General features: G+C 32.3%; 3 protein-coding genes across 14 annotated transcripts; all 3 read right to left on the bottom strand.

Moving 5' to 3' along the window:
- Positions 1–724: 724 nt before the first annotated feature.
- LOC137823023 (UPF0481 protein At3g47200-like) lies at positions 725–3,143 on the bottom strand. The gene has a single exon (XM_068628091.1). The coding sequence runs from the start codon at positions 2,472–2,474 to the stop codon at positions 981–983; it is 1,494 nt and encodes a 497-aa protein (XP_068484192.1). The 5' UTR covers positions 2,475–3,143; the 3' UTR covers positions 725–980.
- Positions 3,144–9,416: 6,273 nt separating this feature from the next.
- LOC137821452 (ankyrin repeat-containing protein NPR4-like) lies at positions 9,417–14,517 on the bottom strand. 11 transcript variants are annotated; one of them, XM_068626053.1, is made up of 8 exons: positions 13,991–14,517; positions 12,692–13,112; positions 12,034–12,513; positions 11,804–11,953; positions 11,502–11,579; positions 10,732–10,773; positions 10,220–10,665; positions 9,417–10,120 (listed from the first exon to the last, which is right to left on the bottom strand). In XM_068626053.1, exons 2-8 carry the CDS (start codon positions 13,062–13,064, stop codon positions 9,527–9,529), a joined length of 2,163 nt encoding a protein of 720 aa, XP_068482154.1. In that variant the 5' UTR covers positions 13,065–13,112; positions 13,991–14,517; the 3' UTR covers positions 9,417–9,526. The 11 variants fall into 11 exon arrangements, with proteins under 11 accessions (XP_068482154.1, XP_068482151.1, XP_068482149.1 ...); XM_068626050.1 differs by having other exon boundaries at positions 10,732–10,779; positions 12,692–13,144; positions 13,991–14,501; XM_068626048.1 differs by having other exon boundaries at positions 10,732–10,779; positions 13,991–14,501.
- Positions 14,518–15,747: 1,230 nt separating this feature from the next.
- On the bottom strand, positions 15,748–18,897 carry LOC137821342 (14 kDa zinc-binding protein). 2 transcript variants are annotated; one of them, XM_068625890.1, is made up of 6 exons: positions 18,776–18,897; positions 18,617–18,700; positions 17,656–17,751; positions 16,998–17,145; positions 16,041–16,158; positions 15,748–15,940 (listed from the first exon to the last, which is right to left on the bottom strand). In XM_068625890.1, the coding sequence occupies exons 1-6, from the start codon at positions 18,805–18,807 to the stop codon at positions 15,873–15,875; spliced, it is 546 nt and encodes a 181-aa protein (XP_068481991.1). In that variant the 5' UTR covers positions 18,808–18,897; the 3' UTR covers positions 15,748–15,872. The 2 variants fall into 2 exon arrangements, with proteins under 2 accessions (XP_068481991.1, XP_068481992.1); XM_068625891.1 differs by having other exon boundaries at positions 17,656–17,742.
- Between the last annotated feature and the right edge of the window lie 6,719 nt (positions 18,898–25,616).

Raw genomic sequence — 25,616 nt, 5'->3', positions numbered from 1 at the left:
TCTATTCTATCAAAGAGGAAGTAGTTTTCCACCATAAATTTGTTTAGATTATTTATTTATTTATTTTTCTACTATTATTGTTATTAGTTGTTATTTTTCATTCTTTGTTTTGTTCCCACATGTAAGACAAGTTTTTATACTATTTTACATTCTATTGTTTGCTTTGGTATATAACAGTTAATAGTGTTCATGACAGCTGTCATCTCATTAAACTATTAGGCGTTATATAGGTTGAGTTTAGTGAATTTTAATTTAAAAATTAGACCTAATGAATGACTTCAGGTTATGTTTTGGATTCTCACAAACTAACCATAGGACACTATCGAAATCTCGGATCAATTAGAGACAAATATATAGATTTGTCTTAACTCACACATCCGTACAGATAATTATGAAACCAAGTTTTTTTCTCCTTGTATTAGGTTTCTCTGGCTAAACAAGATAAAGAAGAATAAGTAGGACAAAACTTGGTGTTGTTTTAAAAAGTGCTCACTACTGACATATTCGATTAGGCCTGTTAAGAAGAACCACCTGGCTCTGCTAACAAACTTGGTGTTCTTTTATGATTTTTTAATAAAATTTAAACATTATATTTTCACATGAACAAACTGATATGTTTCTCCAGCAAGTTGCAGTAAAATAAAAGAAAAAAAATCAACATATTAAAAATAGTATAACTAACCAAAACTAATAGTAAAATATACTTGTTCTAGAGAGGTGTGCATAAATAGAAAAATTGACCAACGTGATGAAATAAGGGTGGAAAAAAGCAGTTTTAAAAACACAGGTGAAGAAACTATGAAGCTTCTTTGTCTCACTGCTATATATATTCTTCGATTTCTCAGGACAACTAGATGAACTTCTACCCTTATTATACCAAAACTAATTCAACAGACTACCGAGCTATCTTATTCAGCTCCACAACAAATTTCCTTGTACAAATCTCAAATTTTCCTGCAGAGATTTAAAATTCTGTACGTTCACCTTTCTAATTTTGTTGCAGCATCTTCAGTTTTACTATTTTCACTTTCACTATGATTGGTGGGAATGCCACGAACTGGTATACAAAAAACATCTACAAAGACAGATCCAAAGCTTTGGTTTTCAAAGGCTTTGAACGAATCTGCAAATGAACACACAGTCTGAATGAAAGTGAAGTAAAGAGCCAACAACGCACCAATTGTTGAAACTCCCACCACCCAGCTGGTTAAATAGTGATGCACTAAGGAAGCTCTTTTTCTCGCGTAGAAGGAGGCAAAGTATGAGTTTGCTTCGTTGACCACTTTGTACAAGTACGACTCAGTTTTGTCCCGAACAATTTCTTTGGTGATGTTGTTGATTAGTTCAGAAACGGTGTTGTCGTTGCCAAGGGAATGGTGAAGCACCCCTTTGTAATGAAGAAGAGAGACATCACCAGCAGAGTTTATGAGTCCGTTGAAGAAAAACAAGTAGCTTGTCACATCGGGTTCGCAATCCTTGTGACAGTTCTCAAAAGCAACTATGTTACGAAACACAGTGCCTCTGTGGTCATTGATATACAAAGGAGGAATAGTGAGTTGTCTTGTTAGAAAACCCCATTTTTTCCCAAAGCTTATGTCAAGCAATTGTTTACTCTCATCTGCTTTGATCTTCACACCAGCCTCTATCAGCTCCGTCACAGAACGAATCATGTGAGGTTGAAATTTTCTCTGTTTTTCTCCCTCCATATTTGGTCTAATGGCTGACCTAAGAAGATCGAGGAAGTGAAGCCCTCTTAAGTCATCAGTTTTCTTACTTTCTAGCATATTCTCCGAATCCACCTGCAACAAAGGATAAAAGAATCGAAGAGCAAGATCTTTGAAACCAATATTTGGTCCCGAAGGAGCAGAAACAACACTAGTTAACTCAAACAACTTGTTCAAAACAAACATGGGAAGCTGGTTTTCAAGCATTAACATCTCGCGACGAATGATGGGCAACATCCATGGGCTGAGACTGGGGACTTTTCCGAATTCACACGCTGATAGATCCCTCAAGAGCTGAACAATGAAAGAGCCATCAACTAGCATCATTTGTAGAAACTCGTCACTGTTGAATTTGATGTCCTCGTTGTAACATCCTCGAACGTTGGTTTCTTGTTCCTCTAGGAACTTAAAAGCCTCGTCTAGTTTGGCTGCATTTGCATTGTTGAAGAGGCGACGATAGAAGCTTTTCTTGAGAGCCTCCATGTTTCTCAAGTGGGATGCTCCATGGTGACAAGGACCGATGGAGATGTTGTTGGGTCTGTAGGCTTTTGGTTCGACCCTTCGCGAGTTAGATGGAATCCTGTATATGCAAACTGGGTGGTGAGTTTGTTCTTGCTTTCCACAATTTCCATTTTCTAACTCCTTTTTCATAAGATCTCTCCAATTTGAGCTCATTTTATTGGCAGTGCTGTGAACTTTTCTGGTGTTGAACATGTGATAGGCCAATCTGTTGAGTTTTATACATGCCATTATATTGTGGGAGTAAGAGATTGAACTACTTTTGCTGTCCTGCACAGAAAGATTTTATCCTTTTTCACTTGCAGATGGTCAATTTTTTGTATTCAGATCAAGTCCACTGTTAGAATATAAATAACACTCTTCACAAATGAAAAGCCACTTGTAAGCTTCAATACATGATAGAGGGCAGGTAAAAAACTCAAAGCAAAAAGAAATGAAAGCTTGAGAAAGAAAATCAATGAAGGCCCGAGGCACGTGAAGAACAAGCAACTAGAGAAAAATAGATACAGATACCAGAGAATATGGTAACAGTGAGAATAAGTAAGAAAAATTTAAGAAAGATTTGGAAAGGTTAAGATTAAGGGTGTGTTTGTTTACTGTTTCTAGAACAATTTTCTGTTTTCTAAAATTAAGAAAATAAAAAACTTAAGTGTAAATAAGCTTAACCAGATATTGTTGGGAAAATTTGATTTAGCTTATAATGTACTTTGGAAGTTCAAAGTGTGTTAGAAGAAGGATGTTGTTAGGTTAAAAGCTGTTTTCGGAGCAATATTGAAACGGTGATCTAACATTAGCCATTGTAAAGCAAAATCTTTGTTCTGTTAGAGGAATCACCAATCCTGCAGTATATACATACAAATTATGCATTGTACATTCATAATATATTTTTTAAAATAATAATACTATTTTAACTAGTGTTACATTTTTTATTCCTTTTATTTTGTAGAAATATCTTTTTATTCAAATGAAAACTATAAGTTATAAGTTTTTTTTATAAGGAAAAGTTATTATTATTATTATTATTATTATTTACTTGGCCTACTTTTTCATTCTATTTTCAGTTTTAAAATTATTACATCAAATTATATATTACAACTACTATAGTATCATAATATACAATTTTACAAAACATTTTAAAGTAGATACCATCAAGTATAATAATTAAAGTAATAACTTATAATATTTCAAATATTAATTATCATTCCAAATTGGATGTGAGCATAACTCCTAGTTGAATCAATTGACTTGTGTTAAATTATATATATGCTTTGAAAACTAAACTTGATCTGTCGGTAGGAGTGAAATTCAGTGGTGAAAGGTATTCAATTCATATAAATCAGAAAATGTATTGGTCATAAAGGTAAGAATTAAAAAAAAAAAAAAACTGGACTAAAACTTATTTAAACCAGTCAATGAAAAGTATGTATTCTAACTGTTACAATTTTCTGTCAGTTCAAGGAATACTAATCTAACTCATTTGGTATCTTCTTTTTGTTTCATTATTTGGTTTTCTATATTGACTTGTGTGCACATCAAAATTATGCAGATCGTTTATCTAAAACCTTGACCATTGCAAAAACTTTAGAGATATCTCACTGATATCAGAGAATATGAAAGAACTGAGATTACAATGGTCGAAGGTAAATACATTTCATAATGAATCTACTCCCATATGGTTGATAATATGTCACGTGCAATTGTAAAAAATCCTACCTAGCATGGTAGAAATAAGCACGGCAGAGTGAAACATCATGCCATTAAAGAAGCTTAGAAATCAAAGGAAATCAGCTTGAAGCATTGCATTTCGGACAATCAGATTGTAGACATCATGACAAAAGACTTTCAAAGAACAAGTTTGAAATGCTGAGATCAAAGTTTGGAGTATCCAAGAAAATCTCAAGGAGAAGTGTTAGTAATTGAGATTTGTCAAGATACTTTAAGATCATATTTCATATTTTCTATTTGCTCTGTTTTGATAGGTTAATATTAGAGATAATCTTTATTTTAAGATTGTACACACCGGGTTAGACCCCGACCATGAAAAACTACATTGACGAAACCTCACTCAAACACTCTAATTGACCAAACCTCACTCTAACACCCTAATAGCAAGATTAAAGGAGGATTAGAGACAAAATCATACATGGTGTTAGTTAACCACGAATACTGTTCTAATACAGACTTATAAAGTATAGGAATCCAACTCATTCCTCTAAATAGATTGACCAACATCATCCAAAGTTACGTGCATTTATTACTACTAACTACTCAAGACCAAGTACTAACTTGATCGTAAGCAGGAACAATGAAAAAGTTGATTGTCTGTCTATTTATATATATATATATATATATATATATATATATATAATATGAAGTTAGTTTTTCTCCAATCTTCCTTCCTTCACCTAAAGCAAAAACTCTTCTCTGTTTTCTTCTGTTTCTATAACTTCTTTCACAATCTCTGGTTTTATTTCAGTACTTATCAACCTCTTTTTGTATCCAGGAAGCAGTGTTTCAGAGTGGTTGGAGTATAAGACAACAAAGAAAGAAGGGTTTAGTTTTTCGGTTGAATCGTTGAGTATAGTTATTGATCTTTCTTCTGATCCACCTTCGCCCCAGCTGGGATTCATTTTCTGCTTCATCCTTGGTCGATCTGAAGGACCATCAACAACTAGAGAACTTGAAGTTACATCGCTATAACAGATGGTGAGGGTAAAAGTGACAAAGACAGTGTATTATGTACACAGACGAGCATTGTTGGATTGACACTTTAGATAAACTGTGTACGTTAGTCCAGTGGTTTACAATGAAATCTTTGATTTGGAAGAATGTGTATATTTCATATAAGAATTGGATTGATTATTACAACATTCAATTTAGTAACGTGAGTTCATATTACTTTTACAGTAATCATATGGACATACTATGTTCTGACTGGTGGTTAAAACTCTTTATATGTATTCCATTTAATGTCACTATAAGGTTGATTCTTGATTTTTTGTTTCTTCTGTAATAGGTAGTGTGTTGGGAAAGGCAGTAGTTGATTTCTTTATGGTAGTTGATTTCTTTATGGTTTTTGATATGTATGTGGAAAATTACTGTTTATCCTTTCTTACTCAATATGAGGGTTGTATCACCCTTAAGTGGGTGGATTTATTTTCATTGTTTCTTGCTGGTAAAAAGAACTATGTTCTTACACAAAAACCACAATTAAAATCAATAGAATCAAGCATACCCAAAACTTTAAGATGGTATATTACGTGTGTGCTGTTATTGATAAAGAATATGACCTGAGTTTGAGATGGTGGCCAGATTCACAAGGTGGAGATCTTCTGTTTCGTGATCGTGGAGGATTGTGACGTGGTTGTCTTTGTATATCATGTATGGTTGTCTTCATAATCAACATTTTGCTGATCTTACAACGCAGGCTCATCGACATAAGGAACAGAAGAAGTATCAGTCTCTTGCTGGTTATAAGATTCTTGCTAGTGAAAAGATGGAACGTCATAAGGGTACATACTTTGCAAATGCATTACACCAATAGATTGTTAAAATTTATTCTTGTGCTGATGCGAAAGAGTGTCCACAATTGTCAAAGTATTGATCAGGTGGTTGTTATGGTGATGGAAAGTGAAGTTGTGTTGGTATTCCTGATTGTGTCTGTGGTATTTGGCCAACATCAGTGTTTTCTGCAACTTGTGGATCTCGCAATTGCAGTGACAAAGACAGATAGAGAATTGTATTTTGTTTGTATCATGTGACTTAGTATTCATCTGAATAGGATAGAAGACCTTGAACAGATTGCCTAATAATTAATATGGGGTTCTTTTGGCATCCCTCAAGTGTTGGATCCAATGAGCATGTTCTTTTGTTCACATGTATGTTTGGTGGTTGTCATCCAAATTAGAAGGGGTTGTGATACATCCTGCCACAGATCAAATTGGAGTTTTACCCTTTTTCACTTACATATTGTCATTCAAAAGCAGAGAAACAAATTAAAGAGGTATAGGCACTCCACATTCTTAAATTCTGAAACGCATGTTATGGCAACAAATGCTCATAACCAACCACAGCCATCAAATGTTGAACCTGTAAAGGAGGAATATATATATATATATATATATATATATATATATATATATATATATATATATATATATATATGCAAATGCACTTGAGAGAGTTGATGGAGGAAAAAGAGCATACACATGAGGTACAAACAAAAAAAATAAAAGAAAAATAATGAAAATAAATTCATTAATAAATAACTAAACCTGATATCTCAAACTCACAATAAATTATCATATTTCTTGAAATAAATTTTATATTGTTATGAATCATTAAAATTAATGAATAATAATAATAATAATAATAATAATAATAATAAATAATCTTTTTCGTGGTTAAGATATCCATGCATGGATGCATGGGCTTTAAGCCTAAGTCTGTTAAATGACCAGCATGCTGCCTGCAGCCACGGAGACAAATAGTCTTGTAGCAGTAGTCAGTGGGTGTTTGGCCCTTTCACTTATCTTTCTTATGGGACCAAGTCAACAGCTATGGTGGCAAGTTGGCTGTGTGAACATGTAGGTGCAGTTTTTGAAGGTATAAACAATTGATTCTTTTTGTCTTTATTTGTGGTGCTTTCAATGAAATTGCTTCTTAAACTGTGTTAGCATTAAACTCAAAGGCTTCAACCGTCATCAATTTTATTTTAGCATCTGAATAGACAATAATTATTATCATTAATTCTAGTTTTGAAAGTCATTTATACTATGATTTAAATGTAAATTATAGTATAGGTTTTATGAGAGAGAAGGTAGAATTTGAGAAGTCTATTGTAAGACTATTTAGAGAGATTGTATTCTTATTTGAAAAATAACAGTGAAATAAAATATATATTTTCTGTTCACAAATATCTTGCTCTGTTTTATTCCCTCAACACCAACAATTGGTATCGGAGCTATTTTCTTGAGGGATCTGTGAGGTTAGTAGAAGAGGACTATGAAATTCAGTCCCTTCCAGAAAACCCTACGGTGGCACAAATAAAATCACAGAAAGATAAAAAGATGAAGAGATCAAAGGCAAAAGCATGCCTATTTGCAGCTGTATCTCCTATGGTATTCACAAGGATAATGACCTTGAAGTCAGCAAAAGAAATCTGGGATTACCTCAAGGCAGAATATGAAGGTGATGAGAGGATTCGGGGAATGCAAGCCCTGAATCTAATCAGAGAGTTTGAATTGCAGAAAATGAAGGAGTCGGAATCCATAAAAGAGTACTCAGACAGACTTCTAACCATTGCCAACAAAGTGAGGTTGCTTGGATCTGTGTTTAAAGATTCAAAAATTGTGGAAAAACTGTTTGTAACAGTTCCAGAGAGGTTTGAAGCCACCATAACAACCCTGGAGAACACAAAGGACCTATCAAAGATTTCTCTTGCAGAGCTCTTAAATGCTTTACAAGCACAAGAACAAAGGAGAGCCATGAGACAAGATGGAGCAATAGAAGGAGCCTTACTAGTCAAACATGAAGGTGGCTGGAGAAACAAAGGTAGAAATTATCCTCCTTGTAAGCATTGCAACAAGTTAGGTCATCCACCGTTTAAGTGTTGGAGAAGACCCTGATACTAAGTGCAACAAGTGCAATCAACTTGGACATGAAGCAATTATTTGTAGAAACCAAAGTGAGCAACAAGATGTAGATGCTCAAATTGAAAATGAGGAGGAGGATGTGCTTTTCGTTGCAACTGGTTTTTGCAGCAATATTTCAAGTGCATCTTGGTTAATTGACAGTGGCTGCACCAACCACATGACACATGACAAGGAACTCTTCAAGGAATTGAGAACTACTGATGTTAAAAGGGTGAGGATTGGAAATGGTGAACACCTGGCAGTAAAAGGAAAAGGCACAATAGCTATCACAAGCTATAAAGGTATAAAAATCATTACAGATGTTCTTTTTGTGCCAGAGATTGATCAAAATCTTTTGAGTGTTGGTCAATTGTTGGAAAAAGGCTATAAGGTGATGTTTGAAAATAAACATTGTTTAATCAAAGATGTTGATGGCAGAGATTTGTTTAAAGTTGAAATGAAGGGAAAAAGTTTTGCTCTCAATCCAATGGAGGAGGAGCACATTGCCTTTAAATCCAAAGAAAATGTCACAGAAATTTATGTACCTGACTTGAAGAATAATATTCTCAGTATGGGAAAATTATTGGAGAGTGTTGAAGCAAAATTTGATAACTTGGAAAAAAGGTTTACAAAATTGGAAGAAAAATATGTTGATATGGAGAAAGACAAGGAAAGTAGAGTCAATCAAGTTGAAGAACTCCATTTGTTGCTTTTGGCACAAAAAGAAAAGGTGAATGAATTACAATTCAAATTAAAAGCCCCTTTTGGTTCATGTGTTTTACTTGAAAATAATGGTTTTGACTTAGGAGAAGACCATAAATGGAATGGTGTTAAGACATCATCTGAAAGAGAAATATGGTATAATCATTATCTTCGAAGCTCATTGAAGTCAAAGTCTTTCTTAAATCCTTTTAATTCAAAGGGTGAAAGTGGAGAAGATTTTGTTTGGAAAATTAAAAGTAATTCAATTCAAAATTCTGCACGGATTGATGCAGTGAAAGAAAATATTGGAGGCAGTGTGAGCGATGACAATCAGAAAAGCAACAATCTGAGTGAATAATATGGAAGGTTTGAGTTTAAGGGGGAATTTGTTAGCATTAAACTCAAAGCCTTCAGCCGTCATCAGTTTTATTTTAGCATCTGAATAGACAATAATTATTATCTTTAATTCTAGTTTTGAAAATCATTTATACTATGATTTAAATGTAAATTATAGTATAGGTTTTATGAGAGAGAAGGTAGAATTTGAGAAGTCTATTGTAAGACTATTTAGAAAGATTGTATTCTTATTTGAAAAAGAACAGTGAAATAAAATATATATTTTCTGTTCACAAATATCTTGCTCTGTTTTATTCCCTCAACACCAACAAGAAGAACTTGTGACAAAACTTGAATGCAAAGAGAAATATGGACAGATTGTGATCCCTGTGTTCTACAATGTAGAACTTACACGTGTGCGACATCAATCCACAGAGAGTTACAAAAATGCATTTGCTAAGTACAAAAAAGGAGACTAAGGTGCAATTCTGGAGAAACGCTATGAGAAAATCTGCTGGTATATCAGGAATTGAGTCATCAAAATTTCAAAACCAAAATGAAAATTCACACTCTAGCTAATCACCTAGGATGAATAGTATTTACCTAATTTCCTCAACGAGCAAATACACCAGCTCCATATGTACAAGAGATTGTATCAACAAGAAGAGGAAACTGTAAAAAGGCAAACAATATTGCTGGGATACATGCAACAAGGGTTATTGGAATGACAATCCATGCCAATTGATGGCCAAGTACGATGAAAAAGGTTGCACCAAAAGCTATGAGCATTGTAATGATGGAGAAGAAAAGGGTCGCAATGCCAACACTCAACCTTTTTGGCAGTGACACAAGGAAATCCTCCTGTGCATACCTTGAGGTGAGTATTGACAAAAACATCAATATAGATACTACTGAGGAGAATAATCCAAGAGCATCTGAGAGAGCAAAAACTTTGAAGGATGTAGTGCGCATAAAAATAGGATATCCATTACTGTTGTTGTTCCCACCTGGTACCGTAAATAATGCTGCAAACATCACAGTGGTAATAAGAGTTGAAACTAGCATGCATGATGACGCAGTGTTCTTCAGCCATTTTTCTCCTTCTTTGGCCAACCCCTTGTGTTCCTCGGTAAATAGCATTTGAGGCGTTCTACCTTCAGAATCCTTAATCTCCTTCAATAGAGGCTGTATGATCTTTTCCACCTCCTGAAAATTTAAGAAATGAAATGTTTCAAAACAACCTTAAGTACTCAATGAGCAACCAAACTGAGAAAGCAGAATCCAGAATGAGGATTCAACAATGACCTTGAACCACAATAATTCCCTTTGCATCTGCAGTGCTGCACCAGATACAACATGAAGTTGATCTGAAGGTGCCAATTTTCCAGCCAAATGCAGTATGTTGTGATTGTTATTGTCTCTATAAGAAGTTATCAGATCCTTATGTGCCCCTATGTTATAAATCAGGTTAAATATTTTTTCCTGGCGATACATGATTGCAATGTGAAAAAGACTTCTATTTTGGCTGTCAACTTTCCAAAGTAGATCGGGATATGAGTAAAGAAGCTCAGTTACAATCTCAGGTATTCCAAATTCAGCAGCAATAAATAGGGGCCGTGACAAAGGGCTTTTAATTAAGTCTCCATAGTGCATTTCGTCTGATGACTCTACTAGTTCCCAAAGATGTTGCACTAACTTTAAAGCCTGAGAGTTCAATATCTTTTTCTTCTGAACGGTTTCAAATCCTGGCACTATAAGTACAGCAAATTAGCTCAAGTAAAAACAACTATAGTGAGACAATCAGGCTGGCAGCATACCAAGATATTTTACAGCACGACAGAGTCCATTCACCAATAGGTCTGCAACTTCAATCCAATAATACATAGTTTAATAATGAATCACAAGACAAATATCCTGGTTACATAGACATAATGGAGAAGCAATATATCATTTATGTTGAATATTCATGTTTGTTGGTGACCACGGAAATACCATTGTTGATGTCTTTATATTGATCATATTAATCCATTCCCTGCAAGATTTTGGTTTTGTTTTTTAATGTCATTACTGAAAGAGGTTTGAGAATGATTGTGTCAGATCATTGTTAAATTAATGGGCTGCAAAAATCTTCTTTTTTTACTATTTTAATTATGTTTACTTATTTCAGTGAGTTTGTTTGTAAGTGGTAATGTTTTGGCATACATTTACTTTGATTTTGGACAGATTTGTACTCTAAATGCAGTGGGTATATGATATTTTGCTGACAGCATGTATGAGAATGATGATGGACTGTCATTTCTAATGTATGTGGCCTTAAATATAATTTAGAGTATGAAATACGATGTGGTTAGGCAGAAAATAAAAAAATTGTTTTGTTTCTCTTCATCACTCTTCTCTTTTCATGTTATGGTTTTTTTCTATGTTTATATGTTTTAAGCTATCTTAATTTAACAATCATCTTTCTAATGATGTATCATAAATGTGATAAAAAAAAACTTAACGAAGTCTAAAGCTTCCTCTGAATGTGAAAGCTCATTTCTTTATGGATGATGCTCCTTATATTTTGCAGCAGAAAAAATTAACATACCTTGAAAAGTTGAAGGAGCCTGGGATAGCGAGTTGTTTGACTGGCATTTGTACTCAGTTGCTAGTTTGACTTGGATCCCTTCAAAAAGAAATTTCAACAAGTCATCCTTTGAAAAAAAAAAATGAACTTCTTATTGGTCTCATTTTCTTTTATAGGTATTAACACTTCATCTAGATGTATAGTGTTTAGCCAGACCTAACAATCTTTCTATATAAGGACTTTATAAAGATGACATTCAAAGCATAAGGTAAGAAGATCTCATAAAATGTAACAATTTCACAATTTCATGCTGTGATACCTACATGGATAGATGCATCTTTCCCAGATGCCCAGTTGAGTGCCACTCCTAAATGATGAAGTCTTTTTTGCCAACACATGTAAAGCTGTCTCCCCATTCAAGCCATGATAAGTTGCTAATTGTGGTCGACACTCCAGAACATGTAAGGCAAAATCTGAGAAACCAAGTTCATGAATGACTAACTACAACTTCTAAGTCTCTTAAAAGGACTCATAACCAGTTTTCGAAATTTACCATATAAATCTGTGGATATAGCAGCAATTAGTAGACTAAAATAGTCTTCTGTTTTTAGAATCTCTTTATCGGTCACTGAATAGAGATACCAAACCATGTCCCTTTGGCCCAGCAATGTAGCTATATAAAGTGGTGTCACCCCTTCACTACCTCGTATTCTAGGTAAGTTTCCATTCCTTTCCACCATTAGCTTAGCTATCTTGGTAACCCCAGACGCAGCAGCAAAACAAAGTGCAGTGTTCTTATCTTTATTTTGAATTTCCAAGTCTCTAGTTTCCATTCTTTTGACAAGTTCCTCCACAAATTTGGTGCCTCGAGCCCCGGCTGAAATATGAAGAGCTGTTTCCCACCCTCTTGAAATCCTGGCATTCTCCGCACCAGGATGCAAATTTAGGAACTCATTGGCCTTCTCCCAGTCTCCTTTCAAAGCAGCTCTATATAAGGGCAAATACATCCGAAGACTCATTGGCATTTTATCTCCTGTCATGCAAACATTGAATATCAACACATTTTAACCACTAATTCCTTACCACAGCTGGCAGAGTTCTACAATATTCTTATAAATCTATACTAGAAACAATGAGTACCTAAGATGCTTAAGTAATGGATCATGGAGCACAAAACTTCTAATAATGTACAGCCAGCATGATGAACTTACGAAAGGCAGGAAATGAACTTGAGGGGGCTTCCGAAGAACAAATGTGGTCAATATCCAATTGGTAATCAACTTGATGAGATGAAATTGGTGAAGTAGCTGAGCGATCAACTAGTTGATGCATAGGTACAGTATGTTCAAGGGCATTGGAAACAGAAGATATGGAATTTCTGGGGCTAGGAGCCACATCTTTTAACAGAAGTGGTTTTGAACCATAGCATTGATGGGTTCTGGTTTCTTGCGTGTTACATTGATGATTGAAGGACTGACCAGAGCATATGACACATCCATTACTTTCCTCAGGATTTTTTGGTGGAAACAGCTGTCGAATGCTTGGTGCTCGATCGAACTTTTTACTTGAGATTTGCATTGTCATGATCTTCTTCAATGTCCAGGTAAGCTAAGCAGCAAAGCTAACATAAATCTAAAATAACATCAGTGACATTGTGTTTTCCTCTGTTACAAACAAATAGTATATTGTTTGTTAGCGCCATGGGGACCTAACTCAGTGGACTAGAAATAGTTAAACTTGATACATAAGTCAAGAACACAGTTGCAAAAGAAGATATATGAATAATGGATAAGAAAATAATTTCATTTTCATACTTCTTACAGAACATCTCAAACATACCTCCCATATCAATTGAAAAAAGAAAATCAGTTATGAAACTTTGCAGTACTATCATTCAGAAAATAAGGAATTGCTAAATAACTAGTAATGAAGCTGGATCCAAAAGCAGAAAAGGGGTTGACTAGTCTAGGCAAAAAATTAGTCTTTGACTTCTAAATACTCAAGGTTCCACATTCTTTGTACATTTTCAAGGGAAACAAAACAACAACTTTCACCCTCAGCACACGAGTTAAACAAGTTCCAGTAGCAAAGCAGATTGAGCATTAGAATATGCTCAAGAACACACTTAGTAAAGTTAGTTTATGTACTACTCAAGAACAAGAAAATTTGTATGTTGGAAATCCCACAATTAGAGATTAACATTTCATATTATATAATTCAATGCAAACCTCTCACCTTATAAGTTGGTTTTGGTTTTACGAGGTTGAATTAAGATTTGAAACAATATAGTTTCTCCCAAAACAGTTTTGTTATCTTCATAATTGGTTATGTACTAAAAAGTATGAAAGTCATGTTTCTAATTATGCTTATCCAATAATTCATAACTTTTACTTTATCTTGGGAAATGAATCATATTTAAACAATTAAAATCAAAGTTTTTTTTTTTTGCAACAATGTAGAGTCTAACAACATCTGTTAAACCCTATGCAGAAAGGATTTAGGAAACTTACATGAACAAGTACCACAAAAGGGCCAGAGACCAAACGAACTTGCCAAATTGTGGAGTTCAGATGGCCCCTATTTCGTGATCCAGCAGATTACAGGAAATGTTGCCAAACACCGTTGAAAGGTCACTAAGTTTCTACTTTAGAAGTGGAAAATGAAAATAAAGTACCTTGATTTGAAGCAAATAGAAAAATAAAAATTGCACTTGGAAGTAAGCTAAGCTTCATGTTGAAAAAAAATCATTTGTGATCATGGTGATGAGGATCGTGAGACTCTTTTAGTGAGCAAACAGAAGATTCTAGACGTCTCAGGAGAAGCCTTTTGTAATTAGTTGCATGAGAAGTGATAGTGCTTGGCCACTTTTTTATGTGGAAATAGTAAAGGTGAATGAATGATGATGAAGAAGAAGAACGAGAAACAGTATTGTTGAGACAAGGAAAGAGGAAACTGCTTAAGCAGGTTGTAAAGTAAGACGCGGTTTCATGTGGCCAAAGTCTTGTCTATGCCACTGGTAATAATAATCTTGAGTCACAAAACATACTTGTAGGAAGAATGGGTTATAAATGAAAGGAAAAGATTTTGTTCACATCCAAAATTTAAAAGACATAAACTTGAGAAACCATTATAATAATATTTTAAATTAAAAAATAAATCAAATGTAATTAAAATGTTAATTTATTCGTTTGTCAACGGCAGGTAATAGGTAATAAAAAGTTTTTTGGAATTTTTTTCAAAAATTGGTACATTCAAAGAATTTTCTCTTGTATGATTTGTAAAATTTTGCTTTAATTTCTGCAAATTTATTCTAAATTTATATTACTTTAAAAAATTTCAAAAATAATATTTATACAAGTAATTTTATAAGTTGTTTGTGTCCAATTAAGAAAACACTTAAAATAAAAACACAAAAATATAAGTAAGAAAATGATATCAATAAAAAATAGAGTTTGATCTTTCTCATTGTCATACCTCTCTCTACATTATTTTATAAAATCAGAGAAAAAGAGGGGGTATAAGCTAAAAAAGAAGAGAAAGCGTAAGAAAGTAATATTTCTTTTTGAAAAGGTTATAACTAAAACTCTTAGATATCAAAGGAAAAAAATTCCATAATTTTTTTTCTATTTTTAAGGTTTAAATGCGAAGGTTTTCTTTAGAGTCAACAAAGCAAATATGAAAAAGTCATTCAGCGCGTTAGAATTTATTTTGAGAAAATTAATGATTGAAGAATTGATTTTCAGTCAGAAAAGGCAGCTAGCTGTTTTGAAAAATTGATTTTAAACCATTAGAATAAATATATATACAAAAACATAAAGTTCAGGTCTTTCTCAATAAAGTTAAGAAAGAATAACAATTTGGAAATGCCTTCATGTTGATAATAAAGTAACTGCACTTACTACTTTCTCACGGATCACCTCCCAAATTTCACAAACCATAACTAATTTTAACCATAAATTCTAAATTTATTTTTATACTTCATAATAACTTCACGTTAATTTCACAGTATTTGAGAACAACGAATAATAGGAACAAAAGAAAAATTACAAATATAGAGTAAATTAAAACCTTTTTATTAGAAGTTCCAAATTAAAAAATGCGACATGTATAGCACCAAAATTATTTTTAACTTAAAATTGTTTAAGAAAAAGTTTCCTACTTCAAAATGAGATTTCGAGACATAAAAAGGTTGGGTTTTCCTAGTAAAAACTAACGAGTATTTCACCATTTCTATTTAATTACAGATAAGCTTCCGCTGAATAATCAGTTAACCAGAAACTGAAGGATTACTTGTTCCTATATTATTTATAAGTGGGTCAGAAATTACAACTCTAGGAGTAGAAATATCCAAGAGATTCATCAGAAATTTTCAAAGTTATAATTTACAAGAATTCAACCCGGTGGCCAATTCATCTGTCTCCCACCTAATACATGCAAGTGCAGATGATACACAGATTGACCTAATCAAAAAAAAAATGTGAGAAGAGGAAGTTAGTAGGTTGTTGCACCACTATAAGCAAGTGAAAATAATCAGACATTGTTAACCAGAAACTAGCTTACAGGCACTTGGACCATTGTTGATGACAACGCGAAATCCATCAACGATGCCTTCTTTCTCAGCTACTATTTTTGCAGCATAGAGAAGTTGACCCAATATTTCCCCGTGTCTACTATCAGCCTGTAAAAGGAGATTTTATATATCACGTAAAAAGAACTCAATTTTTCCTTGCTGCAAAGAGAGAGATCGGGAAATATCCTACAGTGGTGGAGTGGCCTTAAAGAAAAATTTGCTCCTTTGTTGGCATATAAACACTAGAGGTTCTTTAAAATCGTCAAATCAGATCATAAAAAAAACAGTGTAATATTGCCATCTAATGAGACATCCAAATAACTCAATGATCAAAATTAACCAAAAACCCGACAACCAGCAAGAAAATAATATTAATTAAAGATTGAAAATAAGAAAATTTGAATCAAAATGTAACTTTTAGGGGCTCTATAATGTGAAAGTATATTCAAAATTAGACTACCATGAGACAAATAGGAAAATAAGGCAATCTGGTCATTATGGATGAGATGCTTCACAAATTCAAAACCAACATATTCAGAGTACCTAAAATCAGTATTTGTTCTGTTTAAATTCATATTAGTTTTCCTCCTAGACAAGCATGTGAAATTACTGAATTTCAATTCATCAAGACTTGTCATGGGATCTCACTTATAAGTTCTATATTCAGCTATTTTCAATGATGCTTCTTATCTTCCATTTGCAAGTCTCCGCAAAAACATCTTAAAAGACATTACAATTTCAGTAAACTAACTTTCATGAGAAATTAGATTTTTTTCCAAAAATCTATTCACCTAAATACTATACAGGAAGTTATATATATAATAAATCCTTGTAATTTTTCTTGATGTTAGTAGCCAGAACAGGGGGAAAAGCAAAAGAACCACTGAAAAGAATAATCGTGTAAAACTTTTTGTCAGTGTACACATAGAAAAAGGGCGATTATTGACCTTCCCAAGTTGTGTTAATCCATCTCTAAATTTTGGAATGACTAGAACATGAACTGGAGCCTGTGGATTAATATCTCGAAATGCTAGAACCTTTTCATCCTCGTATACAATACTCGAAGGGATTTCCTTATTTATGATCTTATCAAATCTGGAAAGGAAATGGAGATCACAAAATTACACAAAAACAAGAAACACAACAAAAAGATTAAGCAATTATAAGTTTGCATGCATCTGTGCATGTATGTGTGCCAGTGAGTCCAGAAATATCAAGAAATGCAGATCTCGAATATAGTATGAAGCCCAAAAGGGTTCCAGCCATACTTCACTGATTATAATTACCAGTTCCTGAAATTCATATTGACTATCACAGTTATCATTTGCAAGGGAAACCTGCATTATTGAGATTTAAAATCTTTACATCCCAGTGAACTCCTTGAATGTAAAACCAATGTCATCTTTAACATGATTCTTAGAGTAAGACGAAGGGATAAAAGTTCAATATTAGTGGAATCTTTTTGGAAAATTAATATCATGCAGTGAAATTTGCATTCAGTTGTATTTGAGTTTAATCAATAATCATGACAATATAAACTATACATCCATGAATAAGGGGAAAACCATAATAAAAAAATTATGCTACAGGTGAAAAGGCTGTTACATTGTAGGAGCTTCACTGTCAAAATTAACAGCAGCTGCTTTTGCAGCAGCCTCTTCATTGTTCGTGGCATGAGTACTAAAGCCCAACCTGTAACAACTAAGCAAGATGTCAAAAAACACCTATAGATCACAGAGCAAGTACACACCCAGAGTACAGTCACTAATAAGATGAAATCAAGATTTTGCATAAGATGAAATCAAACATGTATATTTCAAATCAACAGAAACACTCGATTTTAAGTCTTACTAATAACAGATGAATCCCAAACATTTGTAACAATGCCAATCATAACATATATATATATATATATCCTTTAAAAAAACTGTTAAGACTTAGTACAAGAGGAGAGTTCAACACAAATAACTAGTCCATTAGGTGGGAGAACCTCAACCCGTAAGTATCACATCACATCAAATACTTTATCCGACTCCACATATTCTTTTCTGTATTGCAAGAGTCATTCCAAAAAGTCTTAATTCTCTTTTTGTAGCTCTTATAATATCATATCATATTTAAGATCTCCTCGCAATTTTTAGCAAGAATCTTTAAGACTCAGACTTTTAATAATCTTATATTTGACTGTTGACAAAAATAAATATTTTTAAGGCAAAAAAAAAACTTTTTTAGGTTTTATAAGATCCAGATATTAAACTTATGATTATGGGGCTAAGAGGCTAGTCAAATTATAACAATAATTAGGTCCGTAGGCCTTCTTCTAAAGGTTTAGTTTCACAAAACATTTTTTAAACTTTTAATTCCTATTTTCATAAATGACTAATGCAGTCACATTCTTTCTCTGTTAAGATTTGAAAAAAATTGCAAACTACAATTTAAGATGGGTAAATGAGAAGTAGATAATTATAAAAATTGAAAGTTCGTTCAGCGATAAGCCTTTGCTGTCATTTCAGAAATTAAGAGAAGGTGCTTAAACGATCAGAAAAGTGAGGAAAGAAACTGAAACCTGCGTTGTTGAAGAGGGAGAAGGAGATTGAAGTTGGAGGCTTTGCGAGCGAAAGGTGTTGCTAGTTTCAGTGGCGCGCAGCTCCTGCAACGAATTCGAAGAGAAACCAAAGGGATTACACGAAAATGAGAGAAAATGAAAGCGAAAGAGGAAGCGTACCTTAGCAGAGAGAAAGAACTGGTCGCTGCCATGGCTTCGCTGAGATGAGGATTTTCTCCTCTCTTCTCTGTTCATGTAAACTCATTTTTTTAAATATTAAATTTAATTTTAATAATTTTATTCTTTTCAATAATTCATATTATTAATTTGATATGAAAAAAATTCAGAGAGTATTCATAACTTTTAAAATAGTTAAAGAATAAAATAGTCTAACAAATTGTTATAAAAGTAAAAATTACCATAATGAAAACTTAAAGGACAACCAATCTCTCATATATACTTACTATTATTCAATAAATAACTTTATATAACTTATATAATTATCAACATTAATAATTATACATTGATAATATTATTACTATATATTATATAATAGTCATGTAAGTTGTGAAAGTATAAGGTATTGTAATGGCTAGTTGTTTTAAATAAAAAAAATAAGATAAAGGAATAAGTTTTTACTTTAGGTATAAAAGCAATCTTGATAGTAAGACAAAAAAAAATAAATATATATATATATATTTAATAGTAGTTATTTAAGGTTTTTTCACTTAAATAAATTTATTCCTTTAGTTACAATAACCATTTCTAGTGCTCTCTTCATATTAATTAAATGAAGAATATAATTTTAAAATCATGTGATTTTAAAATTTAGAAAGAAAAAAAGTTAAATCAATAATTAAAACAAAATATAAGAAATATGATGGAGTCACTGCAAATTTTAAAATAAAACACTAAAAAAAAATCTGTACATATACACACTTTTACTTACATATACTATTAAGTTGATAAAATCAAAAATATATTTACCCACATATGATCATGTAAGTAAAATTCAAAATTTTTTATTTACATATTACTTGTTAGTGAAACCTATTAATATTAGTATCTACCTCTACTCTCACTTTTTTTCAGCAACCTACATCATCTACTTAATATAAGTAAAATTTCAAAAAGAAAAAGATACTTAAAATTATATAAATTTATTAAAACTATTAAATATTAAAATTATTGGGTGGATATTAATAATTTTTTTTCATAAAAAAAGTGTGATTTTTTTTATATTTTTTGTGTTTCTAATACATTTTATTTTCTTAAATGTTATATAAGCTTTTTTTAGTTCACTATTCATAGCAATATTTAAATTGCTTTTTGGAAAGGAAATGAATAAATTATTAAAAATGAAAAAACATTAAAAAAAATTACACTTCCGTACTTTTTTCTAGCTTTTACCATTTTTTAAATTTGAGTACTCTTATTCTTTCTTGAGTGGCAAAAATTTACTAAATTTAGTAAATTTGTAGTTTTTATTAGACGCTTAGAAATTTGATTTTTCTTAATTTTAATTAAAATATCTCCTAAAGTAGAATATTAATTTCGTATATCTTTATGGACGAGCAAGTACCAACGAAAGAAAATCAATTAATCAAGTTAAGAAAAAAGAAAATTTGAAAAATAATGAAAAAACATAGCAAGTTACTTTTTGCATGGTTACTGAAAAAATTGAATAATAAAATTCAATAATTATAAAAGAATTGAATATAAATTGATTATAATTGAATAAAAAAAATTCTATTATATAAAACATTAAACCTCAATATTCTTTTCTTCTATTTCAATCAAACATAGTAAAACATCAAAAATTCAATTAAAATAAAATATCAAACATCAATTTTTGTCCATTTCAAAACTTATCCAAACATTAAACATCAATATTTGTCCATTTCAAAACCTATCCAAACATCAAACAACTACACCACTACATTAAACATAACCAATTCAAAAACATCAATACTTGGAAAATTGTGTTTGGAAATGCATGTGGATTTCTATTATTTGGGGAATTTGGAATCATAGGAATAGGATAATTTTCAATAATGCAGTGTTGGATCCTGTTGAAATTTTTGCTTTGGCCCAAGTAAAGGCGTGGGCATGGGTAAGTTATAAATTTCTAAAGTCAAATTTCTCTTATTCTGATTGGTGTATTAATGTATATGAATGTTTAAAATCAATACATTGATGATTAACACCCTTTCTTTGCTTTTTGTTGGATTCTTGATTTGCATGAGAGTAATGTTCTTGGGGTACAACTTTAATCATAATGGATGCTTGGAAAATGCAGTAGATAGCAAGGAGGCAAAGTCTTTCTTTTGAGCTGATACGCCTATAGTCTGGAATTGGATTAAGTTGCAGGATTCCTTGATAGCTATTTTGGTTTATGTATTGACATCTTGTTGTTTTTAAAGAGGTTAAGATTAGCAGATATATGTGTAGAATATGTCTATGTTTAGGCATGTTATCTCGAAACCTCCTTTCTCTAGTATAAGGAATTGTGTAAATGGGTTGGAGTACTCCTAGTACTTCTATTTATTAACTCTTTATTGCTGATTAAAAAAAAAAATTCTTCCATTTCAATAATATTGAATGCATACATGACTCATCCATTCCAATCCAATTTGCAAATTAAAATCCTTTAAAAAAATATAGTGTAAACATATTATTAAAATTAATGACTTGACCAATATGGTTATCATACCAAATAAGTGATCATCGTACAAAATAAAATATGATGCTACTCACATAATAAACAAGAAACTAGTTTAGAAAATAAAAATTATCCAAACAAATACTGTACAAAAGTTCACTGGTTCATGCACTTTGATTATTTGATAAATAACAATAAGATCACTTCTCAAATTCACATCTAAAGAGAAGAAAATTTTAGCCTTTTAACATTCAACTTGCTTCTAACGAAAATTTTGGCCTTTTAACATTCAACTTGCTTCTCATCTCTTATTGGAAATTGACCTTTTGATTTAAAAATTTGTGTGGCATATGTTCTATGCCATGCCATGTGATATAAAGCGAGAAAAAAAAAATGCATGATGCATCCAAAAAAGTGATAGGTATATATTGGAAGAAAGAATTTGGAAAAAGATAAAAATATATAAAACTAATTTTCTAATCTGAAAGCAAAGTGATTTCTAGTGTTGTAAAGAACATTTGTCATTCCTTTTAACATTTCAATGTCCTGCATTTCTATATTCATATCCTTCTTCGCTTTCTCAATTGTTGCTACACATCATCTCTTCTTTGAATTTGTTCAAATGCCTCATCTTTTTCTTTGACCAATTTTGTTATTATCTCATCTATTTCAAATTGGTGGATTATCTCACCTCTTTCTTGAAGTGCCTCATCTTTTTCTTAAAACAATTTTGTTATTATCTCACCTTTTTCTTCTCATTTTTTTCTTTGACCAAATAAACTTGTTTTCTCTACAACTTAACTGTATTAGTGTGTAGCTTATATAAGAAAATTGTAGGTAAGAAAATGGGAATAAAGAAGAATTTTTTATTCTCTTGTATATATTTGCATTACTTCATGTATAAGAAATATATAATAGTGTAGGAGACTTTCTCTTTCCAAATTACAATCTAATTAGGTAAATCATGAGATTCTATTTATTAAAATTTATTGCATATAATTGGATACAACATCGTACAATATTGCATACAATAATTGCGTATAATTTGATAATTATTATTTCCTTAATAACTTAACTAGTTCTGTTTGCAGACGAATACTCTCAGTTTTGATTTCAGTCTTGAGCTGTCATATTCGTGTTGCAGATTCTCTATTTCTCTTCTCACTGCTTACCTATTTCCTCTTTTTTTATGAAGTTTCTCTATTAAAGAAATGTACTCCCCGTGCAAAATCCTTTCTGAAGTTATTCTATTATTGCTTCAAAATTCTCCATCTGAAGTTGAGGTTGCAGCAAAATTCCAATTAATGTTTAATTTATCACTACAACTTAAAACTTATATCATTACAACTTAAAAATCCAAAATTACAATCTAATTAGGTAAGAATCCACTAATAATGAGATTCTATTTATTAAATTTAATTGCATATAATTGGGTACAACATCGTACAATATTGTATATAATTTGATAATTATTATTTTCTAAATAGTTTAACTAGTTCTGTTTGCAGGCGAATACTCGCAACTTTGATTTCAGTCTTGAGCGTGTCATATTCGTGCTGCAGCTTCTCCATTTCTTCTCACTGCTTCCCTATTTTCTCCTTTTTGATCAAGTTTTTCTATTAAAGAAATGTGCTCCCGGTGCAAAATCACCAAATGATACCTTGAGTTCTTCTTTCGGTTTTTGTGGTAGATTTTGCGGAAGCAACCATGGATTGTGGTGGAATAAGGCTCACCTAAGAGTTGTGTAAGCCTTAGATGTGCAGGAACAGTGTGAGAGGTTCGGCCAACTCTCTTTGAGGTGCAGTTTGGAAGACTAAAAGACCTAAATCCTAAGAGATTTTAAGCGAGCATGAATGACACATTTTGGCAGCATTTCCATTTCCAGTCTCGAGCGTATCATATTCGTGATGCAGCTTCTCCATTTTCCCTTTGAAGTTTCTCTACTAAAGAAATGTGCTTCTGGTAAAAAATCTTTTATGCTAATAGAAGTTGTTCTAGTGTTGCTTCAAAATTCTCCATCTGAGGTTGAGGTTGAAGCAAAAATCCAATTAATGTTTAATTTATCATTACAACTTAAAATTTATATCATTACAACTTAAAAATCGAAAATTACAATCTAATTAGGTAAGGATCCACAAATAATGAGATTCTATTTATTAAATTAATTGCATATAATTGAGTACAACATCGTACAATATCGTACAATATTGCATACAGTAATGGCGTATAATTTAATAATTATTATTTCTTTAATAGTTTAACTAGTTATGTTTGCAGGCGAATACTCTCAACTTTGATTTCACTAGGTTGAGGTTGAAGCAAAAATCCAATTAATGTTTAATTTATCATTACAACTTAAAACTTATATCATTAAAACTTAAAAATTCAAAATTACAATCTAATTAGGTAATGATCCACAAATCATGAGATTGTATTTATTAAATTAATTGCATATAATGAGGTAATATCGTACAATATTGCATACAATAATTACGTATAATTTGATAATTATTATTTTCTTAATAGCTTAACTAGTTCTGTTTGCAGGCGAATACTCTCACCTTTGATTTCAGTATCGAGTGTGTCATATTCGTGTTGCAGCTTTGTGGAAGTGGTGTTCATCAGTGTACATAGTCGCCGTTTGTGGAAGTGGCATCACCGTTTGTGGAAGTGGCGTTCTGAAGTGTACATAGTCGTGTCGTTTGTGGAAGTGGCGTTCTGCAGTGTACATAGTCACCGTTTGTGGAAGTGGCGTTCTGCAGTATACATAATCGGTTGATGCCAGGTTGGTGTCATCGCCGTGTTAGATAACGGAAGATTAGGTGGTCTAGCTGTTGAAGTTGGAGGAAGCTTCTTCCCTACCAAGGCTTGATGTGTGTTTGATGAAGAAAATGGCTTGGGTGCTTTGAAGATTGTAATAGGTTTTTAGATTCATATGTAATTAGGCTTGTAAGTGTGTATGATTGCCTTTTGCTGTGTAACATATCCTAGATGCCTAACCAAGTCTAGATCAAGCACATGATGTGGTTAAATGGTTTTTGAAAAGCTTTTTAAAATGTTTTTAACAGTTTTAAAACAGTACACAAATAAATCTGTTTTATGGAGAAAGAATCTGTTTATTTCTTCTCTGTTAAAAGGCTTTTCTAAATTTCTGTTAAGGCACCAAGGGAAAACTCAGTTCGTTATTTCAGTTAAGCTGAGCTAGCCTGTGTGTTATACTTTAATCTGTTTCACTGAGAAAGAACATGTTTATTCCTTGGTGAGTTGAAAGGTTTTTCACAAGTTAGTTAGGGCTCCAAAGGTACCACTCAGACAGTTATTTCTGTTAAGCTGAGTTGGCAGTTTTTACAAAATAAATCTGTTAAGTTCAAAACTGAATCTGTTGTTTTCTTAACTGCTTTTCAACTGTTTTTTGAAAAGAAGTTAGAAACTGTTTTTTGAAAAGAAGTTAGAAACTGTTTTCTATATAAACAATGTCTCTCTCACATGAAAGAGTGCTGAGCAATTACACTTTTGACAGAGATCAAACAATTTCCATGTGAGAAGAAGGATTGAAAGGGTTTTTGAAAGGTTTTCCAAAGAGATTTTCAAGTGTGCTTGTTCTAGGAAACCTTGAATCTTGGTGAAGGTGCTGGTGCAGTTTCTGCAGCAAATTGAACTACTGGTTTTGAGTTCTTGCATCTTCTTTTCAGGTGTAATCTTTCCTTTATTCTGTTTTGTAAAGGTGTAAGTGTTAGTCACTCCTTGATAGGGTTTCTTGGAGTGCAAGGTGTGCTGAAATAGGGTTTTTCAGCATTGTGTGTGGTGTTCTTGTAGTGTTCAAGAACTACTGGTTTTGTAAGTGATTGACACTGTTTTTTAGTGAATTCCACCTTGGGGTAAGGTGAGACTGGATGTAGCTCTGTATGAGTGAACCAGTATAAAAACGTGTGTATCTTGCATTCTCATCCCTGCACTCTTTTCTGGTTTTTGCTTAATTCTGTCAAGAACTAAATCTGTTCTTTTTAAATTGAATCTGTTAATTCTGGGTTAAGTGAAAACTGTTCTTCCTGATTTGTTGAAGTTTTCTGATCATAAACAAGGTTGCTGCATATAATGGTTTAAGTGAATTGTGAACAAACTGACCATTCATTAAAACCTGAGAAAGGATCATACTTCTTGAAATCTTGTGTTGTGTAGCTTTTGATTGATTTCTAAGCATAGCTCTATCCTTCATCCTCACAATATTAAGCTGATCTGGTTCTGTTATATTTCTTGTTGAACACAATTTTACATTGAACAAAATTCAAATTGTGTCAAGACTGCTCTGAAGAATCAATCTGTTTCATGTAAAAACAATCTGTTTTTTTTGCCTCTGGA

This window comes from Phaseolus vulgaris, chromosome 9 (assembly GCF_000499845.2).
Source record: "Phaseolus vulgaris cultivar G19833 chromosome 9, P. vulgaris v2.0, whole genome shotgun sequence".
Classification (NCBI taxonomy): domain Eukaryota; kingdom Viridiplantae; phylum Streptophyta; class Magnoliopsida; order Fabales; family Fabaceae; genus Phaseolus; species Phaseolus vulgaris.
This window is presented reverse-complemented; position numbering and strand designations above follow the sequence as displayed.